The sequence below is a fragment of the Coregonus clupeaformis genome, chromosome 19 (assembly GCF_020615455.1).
Source record: "Coregonus clupeaformis isolate EN_2021a chromosome 19, ASM2061545v1, whole genome shotgun sequence".
Classification (NCBI taxonomy): Eukaryota; Metazoa; Chordata; class Actinopteri; order Salmoniformes; family Salmonidae; genus Coregonus; species Coregonus clupeaformis.
The window spans coordinates 30674076-30693185 of NC_059210.1; the positions used below are offsets into that span (position 1 = coordinate 30674076).

At 42.7% G+C, this 19110-nt stretch overlaps 2 protein-coding genes across 2 annotated transcripts in view; one reads left to right on the plus strand and one right to left on the minus strand.

Annotated features, from left to right (window-relative positions):
- The first annotated feature begins 7644 nt into the window (after nt 1–7644).
- Nucleotides 7645–13591, plus strand: LOC121532123 (retinaldehyde-binding protein 1). The gene is made up of 8 exons (XM_041837839.2): nt 7645–7711; nt 8741–8784; nt 9511–9639; nt 9955–10159; nt 10535–10713; nt 11366–11524; nt 11787–11897; nt 12925–13591. Exons 2-8 carry the CDS (start codon nt 8773–8775, stop codon nt 13051–13053), a joined length of 924 nt encoding a protein of 307 aa, XP_041693773.1. The 5' UTR covers nt 7645–7711; nt 8741–8772; the 3' UTR covers nt 13054–13591.
- Nucleotides 13592–13658: 67 nt separating this feature from the next.
- LOC121532122 (monoacylglycerol lipase ABHD2) overlaps nt 13659–19110 on the minus strand; it is a 35983-nt gene continuing 30531 nt past the window's right edge. Inside the window, exons 10-11 of the mRNA XM_041837838.2 lie at nt 18848–18932; nt 13659–16114 (exon numbers count right to left, since the gene is read on the minus strand). Of these exons, the coding sequence (XP_041693772.1) occupies nt 15906–16114; nt 18848–18932 (294 nt within the window). The 3' untranslated portion in view covers nt 13659–15905. The remainder of the gene's footprint in view (nt 16115–18847; nt 18933–19110) is intronic.

Consider the following 19110-nt stretch of genomic DNA (forward strand, 5'->3'; position numbering starts at 1 on the left):
TAGGTGAAAAATCTGTCGATGTGCCCTTGAGCAAGGCACTTAACCCTGATTGCTCCTGTAAGTCGCTCTGGATAAGAGCGTCTGCTAAATGACTAAAATGTAAATGTAAAAATAAGTGACATTCAGATTTTACATCAATTCTCGACTTGGTTCTCTGCCCATTCAGTCACCTAATAGTGAACCATACTGCCAACTTGATGTTTATGCTGCTGTTCTATGAAGACCTTGCTGTGCCTGTGCCCTAATTGAATATCAATATATTGGAATAAAATTATTTACAAAAATGTGTACTGTCTTAACTGGACTTCAAAATAGATGTGCTAATGCATTCCACCTAAACATGGAATGTCACTTTTTTCTAAATGTTTCAGATCTGAAAAACACATTTTGTCCCATGTCTCAACAGCCTCCATTTACGATCATTTAACATTTTCCCCCAGAGTTTTAATAAGACCTGAATCCCTCTGTTTTTTTGCCTCGAAAATGAGCAACTTGTTTGTTTTCCCCACTAGGTGGGAGCGCAATCTTGAACAAAGTTGGTTTAGCTTTCGATCTTGTTTCAGCCATCTGTGAAGTGTCAAATGTACAGTATGTCCTCTAGTCTTCCATATAATCAGCTTTTCTCTGGAAATTCTATAGATTATTTATACTACAAGATACTTTGGGTCATGTAGTGTGTGGACACCTGCTCGTCAAACATCTCATTCCAAAATCATGGGCATTAATATGGATTTGGTCCCCTCTTTGCTGCTATAACAGCCTCCACTCTTCTGGGAAGGCGTTCCACTAGATGTTGGAACATTGCTGCGGGGACTTGCTTCCTTTCAGCCACGAGCATTATTGAGGCCGGGCACTGATGTTGGGCGATTAGGCCTGGCTCGCAGTCGGCGTTCCAATTCATCCCAAAGGTGTTAGATGGGTGATTCTATGGAAATTATGGATTTTGAAGAGTCAAAACTTCAATAATAGTTAACCCTTTACCATTATAAATCAACATAAATGCCAGCTTAATGTATTTTAATATTTTTTAAATGCAAGTGCTACCTTTTTGTCACTGGTGTTACCTATATTTTAGATGACAATTCAGGCTTTCCTGAATGTAACAATTTAATTTCCATATATAATCAAAGACAAAAGGTCCATGCTAATATTAAATTGTTTTGATTAGTAATAATTTATTTTAAACCGGTATGTTTAAAGTTCTATTGTGCAACATTTTTATATTTCTACCTTTTTTTCTACCTACATTTTGTGTAGTAACATTAGAAATAATTGATGTTGAGTCATCAAAATTGGATTATCATATTCTTAAAATGCTTACTAATGAATGCAGCAGCAGTTGGGTAGATACAAATAAACATATTCTATGAAAATGGGTAACTGATGCCAGAACACCAATATGCCATGCAATAACACCAGTGACATAACATACAATTATTTCATACAAATTGGATCAATTTAGTAATATTTTCTATTACAAATCATGTTATACCAGGTGTTGATTTCATATGAACAATAAAATGAAGGTTATTGGTCAAAGACTAAGACCAAAAGATGAAGTCTATTGCCTAAAATGTATTTCCTAACAACATTGTCGTACAAACATAAAACTTGTCTATTAGAACTATAGAAACAAGAACAATAGAATCATTGAACGTAAATTAAGATTACGTCTTCCCAAAAGCACTGAAACAAACATTTTGTATGGTGTAAAACATGTTCATGGAATAGGCCTGTTCCTGTACTAACTTTTCCTGTACTAACTTCACTTTTACTTGAGATGTGTTTGTCTTTAGAAGAGTTTGTCCATATGTTTGTCTTTGCCATGTTATTGCATCACGTCCATCTGTTATCATCTCAGAGCCAGTCTCCATTGCTTTCTAGCCACTGACGTCTTCTTCTCTGGTAGCCAGTTCACATCTGCCGCTTTCACACATTCAGGTGCTCCTCCAAGTACTTCCAGATACTGTGGTCAATCTGAGCTGATCTTTTGTTCACTGGCAGCGGCTTTGGCATCAGACACACAATCAGGTCATCCCAATACCAGTTGATATCATCTCTTGGCCAGAAGAACTTGTTGACTCCATTCCTGTGCATGCACTTAACTTTGACGTTTTGTTCTTCGACCTCCAGTATAACGCCAGGCTATGGTTGTTCATCGTAGTTCACAATGCACCACTGTCCAGTGTGGTGTTCCTCAATGACATCTGGACAAAGTGGAGCTGAGGTATCCGGGTCGATGACATCTGTTTGATATGGAGGTGAGAGACCATGGCCATTAGCCGGCACTGTCGGGAGAGTGTTTTCTTGGAGTCCATAACATGGGCAATCCCACACGCTTTGCGCTGCTTGGCAGAGACAACTTATGTCTCTGTATTTTAGGATGCCAGGCGTGATACTCAGAACATGGTGCATTCGCATGTGTCCTTTTATGGTTACCAGTGGTACCCCAGAACCCTTCTGTGCCTTACTTTCCACCTCTTACTGACATAATACAACTGTATTTGAGTGTCAGAGTCCCTTACCGCCTGATAGAAAGACATCGTATCTATTATGTCTTTCCCGTGGTGGACCAAGAGGATAGCTGACCTCTTTAGTGAACCACCCCACTCCATCCGGAGCACCCTTTCCGAGACTGGCCTCAAAAAAGTTCCACGTACTCCCCTGGAAGCTCTTCTTGAAAGGTTCAGTGCCAACCATATAGAAGTTACCCTTCTGTTTATATTGGGTGAAAGGACCATCACTGAAGAAGTGAAATTGTTGCACGGTAAGGTACTGCTGTTTTATCATGTCCAGAATGGAGTCCAGGTGAGCTCATATGGCTGCTGGGTCATGCCTTCTGCTGGGTGAGATGGTGCAGAAGGAGATGGGGGGCTCCTCTGCCACATAGAAGACACCAGTGTGGACCGTCACCTGCTTGTGTGAACCCCCCGAAGTGAACTGACTGGATCTCTGAAGCATACTTGCATGTGAAGTTTTCACTAAAATCTACAGTACCAGTCAAAAGTTTGGGCACACCTACTCATTCCAGGGTTTTTCTTTATTTTTACTATTTTCTATATTGTAGAATAATAGTGAAGACATCAAAACTATGACATAACACACATGGAATCATGTAGTAACCAAAAAAGTGTTAAACAAATCCAAATATCTTTGCTTTGATGACAGCTTTGTACACTCTTGGCATTCTCTCAACCAGCTTCATGAGGTAGTCACCTGGAATGCATTTCAATTAACAGGTGTGCCTTCTTAATTGTGGAATTTCTTTCCTTCTTAATGCGTTTGAGCCAATCAGTTGTGTTGTGACAAGGTAGGGTTGGTATACAGAAGATAGCCCTATTTGGTAAAAGACCAAGTCCATATTATGGCAAGAACAGCTCAAATAAGTAAAGAGAAACGACAGTCCATCATTACTTTAAGTCAATCTGGAAAATGTCAAGAACTTTTAAAGTTTCTTCAGGTGCAGTAGCAAAAACCATCAAGAGCTATGATGAAACTGGCTCTCACGAGGACCACCACAGGAAAGGAAGACCCAGAGTTACCTCTGCTGCTGAGGATAAGTTCATTAGTTACCAGCCTCAGAAATCGGCTCAGATTGCAACCCAAATAAATGCTTCACAGTTCAAGTAATGTGTAGTTCCCACCGTAAAGCATGGAGGAGGAGGTGTTATGGTGTGGGGGTGCTTTGCTGGTGACACTGTCTGTGATTTATTTAGAATTCAAGGCACACTTAACCAGCATGGCTACTACAGCATTCTGCAGCGTTTTTCAACAGGACAATGACACACAGCCTGGAGGTGTGTTTTGGAAGGGCTATTTGACCAAAAGGAGAGTGATGGAGTGCTGCATCAGATGACCTGGCCTCCACAATCACCCGATCTCAACCCAATTGAGATGGTTTGGGATGAGTTGGACCGCAGAGTGAAGGAAAAGCAGCCAACAAGTGCTCAGCATATGTGGGAACTCCTTCAAGACTGTTGGAAAAGCATTCCAGGTGACTACCTCATGAAGCTGTTTGAGAGAATGCCAAGTGTGCAAAGCTGTCATCAAGGCAAAGGGTGGCTACTTTGAAGAATCTAAAATCTAAAATATATATGGATTTTTTGGTTACTACATGATTCCATATGTGTTATTTCATAGATTTGATGTCTTCACTATTATTCTACAATGTATAAAATAGTAAAAATAAAGAAAAACCCTTGAATGAGTAGGTGTCCAAACTTTTGACTGGTACTATATATGGATCAGTGCTTGGGGTTATTGTCCTGCTGGAAGATCCACTTGCGGCCAAGTTTCAGCCTCCTGGCAGAGGCAACCAGGTTAACCGTGTTTCCTCCGACACATTGGTGCGGCTGGCTTCCGGGTTAAGCAGGCGGGTGTTAAGAAGCGCGGTTTGGCAGGTCATGTTTCAGAGGTCGCATGACTCGACCTTCGCCTCTCCCGAGCCCGTTGGGGAGTTGCAGCGATGAGACAAGATTGTGGAGAAAAAAGGGGGTAAAATAAAATAACAATATAATAATAATAACACACACAAAAAACAGCTATTCTAAAGAGCAGCTTGTCTGTGCCTTTAGGAAGAGCCTGTACAAACTAAACAACTGTGATCTACTTCCATATTTTACATAGATGTTTTAAAGTTGCACCAAAAGTTGCCTGTCATTTCCAATGGGAACAAATTTGTCAGTGGGCAGAACAAGCAAGGAGGTGGGAAGAGCCAAGCTCGAGCTAGCGAGATCCTATTGGCCAGTTCTAGCATGCATCTGCATATTTCTGTTAGGGAATTCCTACTCTATGAAGTGTGTGTGCAATAACTCAATTCTTCTTTGCACTCCTAAACTAAGTGATTTTTTAAAACTTTGGCAAATGGTAAAGTCTACAAAACTTAGTCCACTCCATTCCATCTTCTCCAACTGCCAGCCACTAGGCTTCTTCTCACTACCATATTTGGTAGTGAGTGGAAACGCCAAGCGGATGCTTCACATTTATACATCCAGTGAAATATCTGTCTCATTGTTCTATCTGTGGTTGCACTCTGCAGAAATCGCTCTGCCATTTCCTGGTTGCTAAAATTCTAATAGTTCGCCTAATTTCAGTTTATGTGACAAAATAAGCTAGTATAGTGTAGAGAATCATTGTACCATCTAAACCGCTGTGAAATATATTTTCCATAACCAAAATATTGTATTTTCAGCTGTATGAAGCTGGTGTACAAAACCGAAAGTAAAAGATGCAAAAATGAAACTTAAGAATGGGAAGCATAGAAATATGGCACATAGAACAGGCCTACCGCTTCTTACACTTGCTTTCAATGAGAATTACAGCTCTATAACTCACATTTCTATGTGAATTTGGTCAGGTCGCCCAAAAAGTTACATATTGCCACTTTAACTAAGTCTGTTTGGATGTGATCAGGGTTGGAAGATTAGACATAATCATGTAAGGTTTGAAACTTAAAAGCAAAAAAGCTAGACTTGCAAAGACTGTTCCCTGGCAAACCTAGGTCGGGATTCAATGAAAGGCGCATTGTTGACAAGCGCATTGCACTTGTAATTTACTTGATTTACAAAGGCTTGAGCCGACGTCCACAGCGTTTACCACGAATGCGATCTCCGCCTACGTTGGGGAAATTGTCAATTTCAAATTGTTATTAAAAGGCACATTGGCAGTAGTGCAATGCTGAAACAAGCCTTTGAATGAATCCCAGCCTTAGGGAATGTACATTTAATGGTTGCCATTACATTAGAGCTTCCTTTTGCGAAGCTGAACAGTTCATCAAATAAAGTTCCTTCCTTCCACCTTTTTTGTTTGGTCATGTGTCTTGCTGATGTTTGAGAGAAAACTGCCAGTATGGCGTCACAGAACACGTCACAGAGAAATCCTGCAGCTTTAGCGACTGTTAGATCAACACTAGATTTAGCAGAAACAAAAACTAGTCCTGTTTGGAAAGGCAGATCAGCTCTGAACAAGAGCTGCTGTGAAAAGATCTGTGATTGGTAAAAATATAAAATAAAAGTGGAAAAATATCAGAATTTGGCTGTCTGTCTAAACGCAGCCTATATGGTCCCACTATCTGTGCTGGTGCTGGTTCACTCACACACACACACACACACACACACACACACACTAAAGCTTTAACTTAGCCCTTGGGCTCAGGGCTGACTATGGGAACACAGAGCCTGGCATTGTGCTGCCATTTGGGCCGCTTTAGTCCCACAGACCCCCTCATTGAGCGGATCAGACCTGGTTTAAGAGATTACTCCTGCTCCACCATTGCATCAGTGCATCAGTGACATTTGAAGAGAAAGGGGCTCACTACCAAATATCCTTAATCTGCTTTATACTGTAACACACATGGCTACCTCAACATGTAACTCTTGGTTACTTCCTAAGTCACTCATTATTTCACCACCACTGGTTTTTTTCCTCACCTACTTCCACACTCACTAATTTCATTGTTCCTCAATGTTTCCCATGCTACGAATTAAAGACCACACCTAACACCTTGTATTTGTATGTTTAACTCTCTGGCTAGCTGAATCACTCAATTAACCTTAGTCTTTAGTTCAATCACCCTTTCACTTTTTCCTAACCCTCATTCTATCCGGATTAAATGGGGGACTTTTGAACATGCACGTACCTATGTAACAAACCTTTCATTACACTCGTCCCCATTCTATAGGCTTTACATAGTATAGTAGCGTTGTGGCTACAAACAATGTAATGCAAGACTATAAAGCATGTGCGCAGCATTTTAATCCTCTATAGTACATAGCAATATATGTATTAGAACATTGAAAACTAAACTGATATCAGTTGGATAACGGGACTCGTGGCTAATTTGGGCTCTGTGTTTACTGATATGAATGGACTTTACTCCGGTAGTTATTGGGTGGAGGAGAAGAAAGTACCATGATATATATCTATTAAAAAAGCTTTTGACAATACATGACGAATACCTTTTTTTCTCTAGGCTAGCCCCATTGACAAGTCCTCTCATTGTGCTTCATTGTCAGTGATACAATATGATCACCTCAAACTGGTTGAGGACGATTGATTTCTAATGTTTTGCTGTCATGTCATTTGATTAGGATGATGAATGAAAACTGAAAATAAAGACAGATGTCTTTGCTTTATACACTTTACCTGGCTGCGCAATTGGTGGCAGCGGGGGGGAAATGGTCCTATAGAGCAAAGACAGACCTCCCACTCATTTGCATGGTGAAGGGTTAGAGTTAGAGTGCCTTCAACACAGGGTCTGAACCTCCCTCTCTCAAGAGCTCTGTTCACGTTGCAGGCCACAGAGTATTAACAACCGCTACTTTTCACTTGTTCCAAGAAGCATTGGAATGGAATCAACTCCCTTCCCTACAAAATGCCTCCCCCTTTTCACCCACCTCAAACCACCTTTAACCTAAAAGTGTAACATCATTCCATTCCATCTCACCTCACAGCAACCCCTCCCTTCACCCACGTCACTCTAGCCCACCCTAACCCTGCCTTCACTTCTATTGGCTCAGCATCATTGCCCTCTTCTGTCCTTCCCTCATTTCTTCTCCCCCCTTTCCACTTTATGCTGATTATCAGAGAAATCTGATGGGCATGATCCAGTGTGACGACACTAATCCCGACACTACAAATCATAGGGCCCGGCGGTCCTGCTCCACACAGACTCCTGTGACTCTCGACAGCGCCCAGCCTCCTCCCTCCCCAGGTAAGGCTCAATCTCCCCGATCTGGGAGCCTCCGGTGTGGGGTACCCACTGTGACCCATCTCCCTCACACCCAGGGGGGTGGTGCTTTCCAAATCCTGCTGGGGGTTTGGCATTTCTGATGGATCCAGTGGAGTGTTGCTGGATTGGAGCCCAAATTAGGAAGTTTCTTTGCTCAGAGGAAGGAGTGAAAAATGATTGGTATTTTATTACATATTTCTCCCATGTTTTACAAGGCAGTGCATTGCCTTGTATGCTGGTTTGGTTGTTGAACGCTGGGGGTTAAATCTGAGAAACAGGAGAGATTTGAATACTTTGTGGTTGATAGAGCATATCTCAATGTGGACAGGTGGAATGTTTCAGCTTCCTTGTTGTGCCTTGTGGAGGACTTGGGAATCCACTGCCTGTAGCTCTGACTATCATTGCATCCGAGTCCATTGCTTTCAGAGCTTTGGTCGCAGACCTCTCTAGCTGACTCAATCAGAAATTGAGGGAAGCTTTGACTGCATGTGTAGCTCTTGATGATTTTGATGGTAGCTCTGGTAATCTGAATGCACTAGATGATTTGCACAGCTTTTCTGAATTGAGTGGCTAACCCATACCTGACCCTGTCCATACAACAAATGTGCTATTGTGTCAGTGATATTATGATCGAGTCTGGTGTTTTTATTTGATACAGCCTGCTATATAAAGAACACAGATAATCATAAACCGTGTAGTTAATCAGATAATGGACTGGTATAAATGTCTTCACTGTTCAAACACAGAATTAGAAATGTTGGCAGCTGGACCAATCCATGTACTGTATTTCAGGGAATTTACCCTGACAATACCCTGAAATGGAAGTAACCTAAACATAGAACGCGAATGAGACAAATAAGGTGCACGATCTGAAGTGTTACAAATGCTGGGGGGGTTAAGATGGAGGGAGTTTAAACCTGGAGCACAATAAGTTCATTGTTTATTTTGATGTTTTCCTGGAATACAATCCGTTCTCCAATTGTGAATAATCAAATCCCTCTTATTTTCCAGTGGGTACAAAGCTGCTCTAAACAACTAAAGAAATGGCTGTCGTCGTAAGTACCTCTAAGCTCCTCTCTTTGTATGCAACAGGCATAGATGCTGCACTGTAATTATTCAAACCATTCAGTGGTGTTTGTATTGCAGATCAATGTCAAAAGTAACAAGTCTGGGGAATGATAAATGTAGAGACATTCTAAGCCTGAGAGTCAGTTCTGAGATGTTCAGAAATGTTCAGTTCAGGTGCTTAATTTTCATCCATTGAAGAGCAGAAACAGAATGCATCATGTTCCTTCAGAGGATGCAATCCACAATAGATAATCTTATTGTGTTATTGTTATGTTCTTCCTTCACTTCCCACATTATGGTTACTTAAACAGCATAAATAGAATGTCACTCAATATGGCCGCCAGACAGTCCACCCATCAGGCAACGTTGACTTTAAATGGGGATGGCCAACCTATAGAATCTATTTCTATGACTCAAGTCATAACTTCCTGTGCCATGGACAATGGCAGCTCAACATTTCTCAGGCACATTAGTGCTGGATGCTGTCAATCGCTTTCATTAACCCCTAATCAGATCTCAGCCCAGGTTTACCAGACTTTACTGCGCTCATGTGAGGGAGATTAGCCAATGCTAACACTAAAGCCCATTGATAGAGGCCTCCTTTTGGATTGTATATGGGCGTACGTCGTGGATTAAACCTCATTCGCAAGGTAGCTCTTTGGTGTTTTTGTTGGCAAGTCATGGTTATGTCATCAGCCACCCTCTCTACCCAGAGTGGAACGTTCCGTATGGTGTCGGAGGAAGAGCAGGCTCTCAGGGCCAAGCTGGAGCGCCTCACGGTCAAGGACCACGGTCCCGTGTTCGGACCCTGCGCCAAGCTGCCTGACCACACCGTGCAGAAGGTCTGCGGTCACTCTCTCACAAACCTCACACTGTAGATTCACTTCGCATCATAAGCCCTACCACAAACTCAAGTAAAACCACAAATCATGTGTGTTGAGAGTTCAACTGGAGTCCAGACTACCTGTACAAACTCCTCTGGTCTCAAAAACAAGAACACTTCATTGTAAATTCCAAGAACAAGCATGACATCATACTGTGTTGATGCCACATGCACATAGAGCACTATCATCTGAAAAAAGATGGATGCTCTCCAGTTCTGAGGTTGTAGACCTCATCTGAGGTTGACTGACTGATGCTTTGTTGGTTCCCTACAGGCCAAGGATGAGCTGAACGAGACAGACGAGAAGCGGGTGTTGGCAGTCAAGGAGCTGAGGGGAATAATCAAGGAAAAGGCAGAGGCTGAGGACGACCTGGCCAAAGGGGTGCTGGAAACCTTCGGAGAGAAGCCTGACGGCATGCTGGTCCGCTTCATCCGCGCCAGGAAATACGACGTGCCAAGAGCCTTCGACCTAATGAAGGGTGGGTTCTCTCAAACTACTGTACAGTATGTCAGTGAAGCTTAGTGAGCAAGTTCTGTCTATTTCATTCAAGCTGATGTGATGTGTTAAAAATGCTTTATCTTTCGATGACAGGCAGCTATAGCCTGGTCCCAAATCTGTTGCTATATTGCCAAGTACTGTTGAAGTTGGCAAGAGAGCACAAACAGATTTGGGACCAGGCTAAGGAAGCTACGCTATGGTGCACATGATCATTTTGAATCTGGCATTGGAATGAAATGTAGTTTGATTAAACCTAACCAAGCAACAACATACGCGTCTGTTGAAGTTCCTGTCTGCTTAACTCCTAACTTGGCCAGAGTCTATTTGATATTGATGATCCTGCGTCTGCGTTCAGGTTACGTGCGCTTCAGGAGGGACTACCCAGAGCTGTTCGAGAACCTGACCCCCGAGGCTGTCCGCAGCACCATCGAGGCCGGCTACCCAGGCATCCTGTCCAGCAGAGACAAGTATGGCCGCATCGTGCTTCTCTTCAACATCGAGAACTGGGACTACGAAGAGATCACCTTCGACGAGGTGACTTCCGGGGACCTGGGTCCCCACAATGTTACATTTGAGATACATTGGTGGTCCCCAAAAGGCACTAAAAACATGACAGAACCAACGTTTTCATAGATATACAGTAATAGTTGTCAAATGGGAGTTATTGATAATTGAAATCATGTGGGCAAGCCCTTGATAATAATCATTTGAATTGGATCATGAGATCTGTGGTTATCAAGGGCTTCTGTCACACTCACTAGAGGAGAACGTACTCAAAAAAATTAAAAATTAAATACAAATCTATGTGTAGACAGGTAAAAAAGGGTGATTGGAACCAAAAATAAATCACTTAAAAATGAAAAAAGGGCCAGCTCTCACTTGATTATGATTTGCAATAATAGAAGCTTAGTTTTAATTCTCTTTCATAGTAATATTACTTAACAGACCACACACTGGCCGAAACGTATGCCAGTGTGGTCTATTGAGTCATGTTGCTATGAAAGAAAATTAAAACTAAAGCTCCTATTATTGCAATCATAATCAAGTGAGTGCTGGCCCTTTTCTCATTCCTCTGCCATGTTGACAACAAAGGTGTCAACAGGTGTGTGCTTCAAATGTGTGTGTGTGTCTGTGCACGTGTGACTGTGTGTGTGTGTGTGACTGTGTGTATATATATGTTCATCAGATCCTGCGTGCCTACTGTGTAATCCTGGAGAGCCTGCTGGAGAATGAGGAGACTCAGATCAACGGTTTCTGCATCATTGAGAACTTCAAGGGCTTCACCATGCAGCAGGCCTCTGGCATCAAACCCACTGAGCTCAAGAAGATGGTGGACATGTTGCAGGTCACTTTTACACACATTCCAAAGGAATAGTAAACAGCACATTACCTTAGGATACAAAAATAATTGATTTGACATTTTCGGTTATCGTCCCAGCTCTAAATCAGACCATCTGTTTCACCTACATGTGCTGAACTCTTTATGGCATAGCTCAACAATTCTAGTTTCCCTTTCCGTTACTCGTACAATGAGGATGCTTATTTATGAACATAGTTGTGGTGAGATCTGTAACAAATTGGACCTCTGTTCCTCTTGTGTGTATCAGGACTCCTTCCCTGCCCGTTTCAAGGCGGTCCACTTCATCCACCAACCCTGGTACTTCACCACCACCTACAACGTGGTCAAGCCCCTCATGAAGGGCAAGCTGCTTGAGAGAGTGAGTGAAACAGGCCCTGAGAAAGAACATGAAAGAATGAATGAAACCTTTTTATAGTGAGAGAGGTTGGTGGGAAAGTAGTGGGAAAAACATGGGCTTTTATGGGAGAAATGTCTGAAGTAACATGATAAAACTATATGAATCAACAAATAATGAAGGTGAATGGGTTCTTTATCAACGTGTAATATATAGTTAACAGTAAATACATTAATACAATAACGAAAAATACACTCAGTTGCCAGTTTATTAGGTACACCCCCCTGTTCATGAAAATGGTTTGCTCCTACAGACAGTGAGTCACGTGGCCGTGGCTTGCTATATAAAGCAGGCAGACAGGCATCCAGTTACTGTTCGATTGAACGTTGGGCAAAACGAGTGACCTAAGCGACTTTGAGCGTGGTATTATCATCAGTGACAGGTTCCAGTATCTCAGAAAATCCTGGCCTCCTGGGTGTTTAACACACGACAGTGTCTAGGGTTTACCGAGAATGGTACGACAAATAAAAAACATCAGTGGCAGTCCTGTGGGTGAAAACAGCTCGTTGATGAGAGGTCGAAGGAAAATGGCAATAATCGTGCGAGCTAACAGGTGGGCCACAAACTGGGCTGTTGCAGCAGACGACCACACCAGGTTCCACTACGATCAGCTAAAAACAAGAAGAAGCGGCTCCAGTGGGCACACGATCACCAACACTGGACAATTGAAGAGCGGAAAAACGGCGCCTGGTCCGACGAATCCCAGTTCCTATTGAGTCATGCTGATGGCAGAGTCAGGATTTGGCGTAATCAGCATGAGTCCATGGCCCCATCCTGCCTGGTGTCAACGGTACAGGCTGGTGGCGGTGGTGTGGGGAATGTTGGCACACATTAGGTCCCTTGAAACCAATTAAGCAACGTCTCCATGCCCCGAAGAATTCAAGCTGTTCTGGAGGCAAAGGGTACTAGATGGGTGCACCTAATAAACTGGCCACTGAGTGTATATGGTGAGAAATGTTTAGTTCATAGGTTTGTCTGTCTACCAAATCAGGTGTTTGTCCACGGAGACGAGCTGGACAACTACTACAAGGAGTTTGATGCGGACATCCTGCCCTCCGAGTTCGAGGGCAAGAACTCCAAGTACGACGGCAAAGCCATAGCAGCCAAGCTGTTCGACTGAACACCCCCTCGTCCCCATCTGCCACCTCTCCATCTAGATGGAGACCCCACCCCACAGACTCTGGAGAAATACACTATATAAACATAGGTGTGGCTTTAGAAAACTGTAAAAAAAAAAAAAAAAGGGGTGTGGTATTGCATGGTTTTTGTTTTCCAGCGGTTATTAAGTATTAGACACCCAACAAAGCACTCCCAACAGCACAGAGGAGACTATATATATCCTTCGCTCTTACCCGGGTTACTTAACAGCCCTAACCATTGAGCTTTTCTCTGTGCTGTGGGGACGTGCTTTGTGTAACCCATCTCTGACCCACACAGCTAGCGCTAGTTAAACCTGGCAGGTCCCAGTTTGGTCTATCCACCTCCCCTTTCCCCTCACGGTGATACAAGGCCATGAATCCAACAAATGCCCATCTCGGTTTGTTTTTGACCATGCTTGGAGATGAATGAGCAGTTTTTATCCTCTGAATTGGTGCAGAGGCATGAGCATGTCACCACCGTGTACAATAAACTGTATATAAAAGAAAGATGACAATCTGTTCACCTTGATTTGTAGGATCTTTGCACACAAACATAATAGGAATACAAAATAAATGCAGACAAATCTACAACAAAATAATGTATTTATTTCAAGGATACAAGTCCAAACAGTTTTTCATAAACGTATTGCATTTTGCACACCCTTATCTATCGGAACCAAAAACACACATGATTACTTTATACGTCACGCCAAGTTGTGATTCTACATTATAATGACTGAACATCATTGTACATCTATAGGGGTTGTAAACAAAACAAATAAATAAGGCAAACAAAGGATGAATTCCATAGGGAAAGATAGTGAAAGTTATGTTATGACCTTAGTTCTCTCAGTAAGGCTCTCAGTCCCGCAACTCCTCTCATCTACCCAATAATAAACACAGTAACTTGGTCCATTTTTATACCATGAAATAGAATACAGACAAGCGCAGATAAAAAGACAGAGGCCCGGGATTCAATCAAAGGTGCATTGTCGACAAACGCACTGCACTGATCAACATAACCCCAAATTCCCAGATCACATTTAGATGTCAGCTCAAGTGCAAATTACCTTTAAAAGTGAAGTGCATTTCTCTACAATGCACCTTTGACTGAATCTCCACCAGAGTATTTAAGCCAATTTAGTTGTGAGCTCTTAGTCTGTGCTCTACATCTCAGGAACCACACCATATGCATTTTTTACAGAAACAATAATGATTTTTTGAACACAACAGAAAAGTTTGACAAATATCTCTTAAAAGAGATCAAATATAAATAAATGGAAAATGTGAAAATAAGGACAAAAAAAAACAAAGATTGCTGTCAGACTTTGCACCTAAACTTACATACGGTAAAGCTCAACCTACTTTGTAAAAAATAAAATTAAAAGGCATAGGTCTTAAGGAATAAGGAAGAACACAGTCACATTTGTTTCGGTATTTCAATTGAGGACAGCTGAGGGGACCCTTCCCCCACAGTGGATGTGAATAAGGCCTTTAGTCAGTCAATACAGTGCACTCGGCTTGTAAGAATCAACTTCTTAGAATGGTCAGAAACATTCCTATACTCACAACTCAAGTTACAATCTATAAGAATCAATATATTTGATTCTCAGAAGTGGAGTGCAGTGTAGTGCAAGCCAACCAGTAAGAATTTTGGAGGCTGTTCCACCAAGAATACAGTAAGTATAATTATTGTTTGGACAAGGGAACTTTTCATTAATGTGTTCTGGGTGGGGTTGGGTGCTTCCCGAGAATGTCAGACATTTACAGAGTGTGGTCCTTGAACATTATGTATGTGTACTGAGAATAGTCATAAAGTACTTTAAAACCACTGCCATCCTTTTTTGGTTTGAAATCAAAGATAGTCTTAGTTTGAGGCACTTTGACAATGTGAAGACAAAATATACTATCACAGTTTTTCCTCAGACGATGTGACCTGACCAGGAAAGTATTACCTATTAGCCTATACTGTAACTAGGGCCCAGACCAGATTTGTTAAAGAAGCTTAACATAGAAATAGAATTAAGTCTGTTCTAGGAATTCGATTTCTCTGCTTAACAAAAGCCTTCAGAGTTTCAACCTCACAGAGCTCCCATTCGAAACCCCCCAGTGCTTTTCACCCTCACTGGTTCAAGCTCACAACAGTACACACTCAGAACAAACAGCTAGGAGAGTCAGGATCAAGTAGAAACCCAAGTGTGAGAACCAAGGGGTGCTGGCTGGGACTTTGCACACAGAAACTACTCTCCTCTACACTCTTTTCCATGGACAGAACTGACCAATAAGCCACTGTGGGGCCCTTGTAGCTGTTCACCAGCATGTGCAGGTTACACAGTGTATCCACGTTTAGAGGAGAGAGTGCCATCCATTCGACTGACTGAAGCAATAGTCCATGGGTAAGGCTTTCAATTAAGGTCATTGAATGTTGTGTTTCTCTAAGCACAAGCAATGGCCATCTAAGCTATAGTCCGACCAAGTCAGAGGCGAGCTACTGTGCCCATAAGTCATCCCGTCTCCCTTTCGAAGAATACAGGGTTCGGCCTTCTCTCGTGGGCATATTTGTGTCCTTATACACTTGAGTCCCTTTAAAATAGAGTGAGTGACAGATAAAGTGACTCTTTATTGACAGGTGGCAGGATGTTAGGGGAGTAGTACAGAGGAAGAGGTATTGAGGCAGGATACTGTATGTGCGTATATTAATAATAAACAATAAATGTATGTGTGTACGCCTGTAAATGTATATAGAGTGTGAAACTTTGCCTTTGGTCTCATGGCAGTCCTGGCATCCCTGTTTTATCCCTGGCAGTGTGTGTCCATACAACATACGTGAGCATTAAGCTTTACGTTTGGCCTGTGGACAGGGACCACGACGTGTCCTCTGGCAGGGCGGTCTGTGTCTCTCCCACTGGCATATTGCGTTGGCATAGCCCACTATGACCTTGTCCATCCAGGTGAGTGGCTGGGGAAACAGCACAGCCCCCTCGAAGAAGCCCAGATGACCCCCGTGGAGCGTCAGGGCGAAGATCACATTCTGCTTCTTTTCTGGGGGAGGTGGAGAAAGAGAGATACAACGATGCTAACAGTTAGCATGCGGTGGTGTCGTTACGTAAACAACGGCTTTTGGTGGATGCTGTTACTACTGGCCTATTACTAGATAAGATACCACCAAAGTATGCCAAGTCGCAGAACTATCCTTTTATATACTGTATACCAATAGTTGTATTGGATATGTATGCCTTGAAAGTAAGAAAAGCTGTAAAGCTTTTTACTTCTCTGAAAAATGCTGTAGACTAAGTCAAAATGTATTGGGCTAAATGGCAACAGAAGCCATTTTAGTGCTCTATTGTTCATCTAGATTAGGTCATTGCACTCTTACTTGAATGCAGTAAACATGATGCAGAACACCTCTTGAATGGTAGATATAACTGTGCAAATTGATGAGGTAATGAATTAGATATTGCCAATGTACTGACAATTCATTTGTTTATTTTTGTGCTAGCTCGCAGGTAGCTCTTTCTGGCAGAGCCAGACTCCTAGGCCTAGTCTCCTTTTCCATTTCTGCCACCCAACACTCTCAGCCCTCACGCTCTTTATTTCTCTCACGTTCTCACTCTTTCTATGTAGCACTCCCTTTCCCTCTCGTAACATTTAGTCATTGCAAACTGAACGCAAGAGAGGCTCAGATGCAAATCAAACGTGTATGGGACAGAAGTCTATATAGACTACAAAACGTGGAGCACACTGCTTTTCTATTCTAACCGCAACCCAGTCTTTCACGCCGGCCTAGGCGGCACCATTACAGAAACACTAGTGACCAGAGTAAATAATACAACAGTCAGTAAATAACACAGCCACAGGCCTGCCCTGACCAGGCATCCCACTGACCGGCATGGGCCTGTATTTACAAAGCATCTCAGAGTAGGAGTGCTGATCTAGGGTCAGGTCCCCCCCTGTCCATATCATCTTATTCATTAGGACTTAAAAACAAAAAGAACTGATCCTAGATCAGCGTCTGTCTCTATGTAAAGTAAATAAGGATAGTGGTGAGGTGGTGGCAGCTGACCTGTGATTAGCGCTCCATTTGGAGGAAGCACACGCACACAAACACACAGGCCAGTTAAAGGCAGCTCATCAGTGCTGAGAGGGAGCAGAGAGGCACACAGCAGAGACAGCTGGTGCCAGCACTGGCTGCTGAAAGAGCCCAGGCAGACGGATGCTCGCTGGCTGGCTTCCTGACTGTGACCTCCAGATACAGACAGACAGCGCTAATGGGGTTAAGTGCTGGCCGTTAAGGCGAACCGGAGTAACACCGACTGACTGAACCCATCTACCTTTATTAGAGAGCATGACACTCTCACCCTTACTCATGTTTGTGTGCGCCTACAGACTGTACATGAGTCTACTTCCATATTGGTGTCTACGCAGTTGTCCCATACAATAGTTTGTTTGCACTCTAGTAGCCTTTGGTGGCGAGGATAGCCTATATCCCCTATAGAACACCGCCACAACACAGTCCCCTATGGAATATGCAGGCCAGGCATAGAGTTACAGGGTCTAAGGCAGGGCTCTCCAACCCTGCTCCTGGAGTGCTACCCTCCTGTAGGTTTTCAATTCAACCCCAGTTGTAACTAGCCTGATTCAGCTTATAATAATAATAATAATAATAATAATAATAATAATAATAATAATAATAATAAGCCATTTAGCAGACGCTTTTATCCAAAGCGACTTACAGTCATGCGTGCATACATTTTTGTGTATGGGTGGTCCCGGGGATCGCACCCACTACCTTGGCGTTACAAGCGCCATGCTCTACCAGCTGAGCTACAGAGGACCTTATCAACCAGATAATTATTAGAATCAGATGCGCTAGATTAGGGTTGGAGTGAAAACCTACAGGACGGTAGCCCTCCAGGAACAGGGTTGGAGTGAAAACCTACAGGACGGTAGCCCTCCAGGAACAGGGTTGGAGTGAAAACCTACAGGACGGTAGCCCTCCAGGAACAGGGTTGGAGTGAAAACCTACAGGACGGTAGCCCTCCAGGAACAGGGTTGGAGTGAAAACCTACAGGACGGTAGCCCTCCAGGAACAGGGTTGGGCAGTCCTGGTCTCAGGGGCAGTAGACACCAGCACCTTTCTCCTACAAGCCCTGTGGCTATTGATTTACACACTAAAAAGGGTCACTGAGGTAGAAAAATACTTTAAATGCGGGCGACACATGGCGCACACACACACAAAAGTGCACACACAAACACTGACAACACACACACACACACATACCCTATCAATAATACCACACAGCATGGGGGGGGTGGCCCTGAAAAATTCAACAAGACTGTCTGGGTAGGGAGATGCTGCCGAAAGAGAGCTAAGAGAAGGATATATCAACACTTAGCGGTCAACACTTAAAGATAGTGTGTCCAGCAGAGAAAGGAAGAAGTGGCTAAGTTGATGTGACCCTGGAGTTGGTTGAATAATTAATTGTGCTACTACTAATGACATCACACATCGTCACAATGACCAGTGTATCAAGATTTTGCATTAAACTAAATGTAATCAAATAAGAATGCTCAGTACACGTTTCTGAGGTGATTTGGCCATAAATTGTGAGCTTGGTGAGCATGTCCCATTTACTCCCATCGATTTTTGGAAGATATCCTTTACCGGCTACTAAAACTGCCATCAAGCACTATTAATAAATACTTGGTATTAATGAATCAATAATTGTGATGATTACTCAATTAGTTACAACTCTTAATGAATAGAGCTAATACCTGCGAGTGTGCGTGGGATGGTCAGAAGTGACTGATGGACCAGAGGGTCATCTGAGGAGTTGACCAACAGAAGAGGCACATTGACCTGAAATAGGATTGTCATAGTCATTAATCAAAGTTTGAAAACCACTTTGTAATCACTTTGGGCTAGGTTTCTCAAATCCTTAGTAGCTAAGGTAGTAAAAATAAATCTCCACAACCCAGCCCGACAATCACAATAGTGTAACAATTATAAAATAAATATCTGACGTCAATCTTCTTAG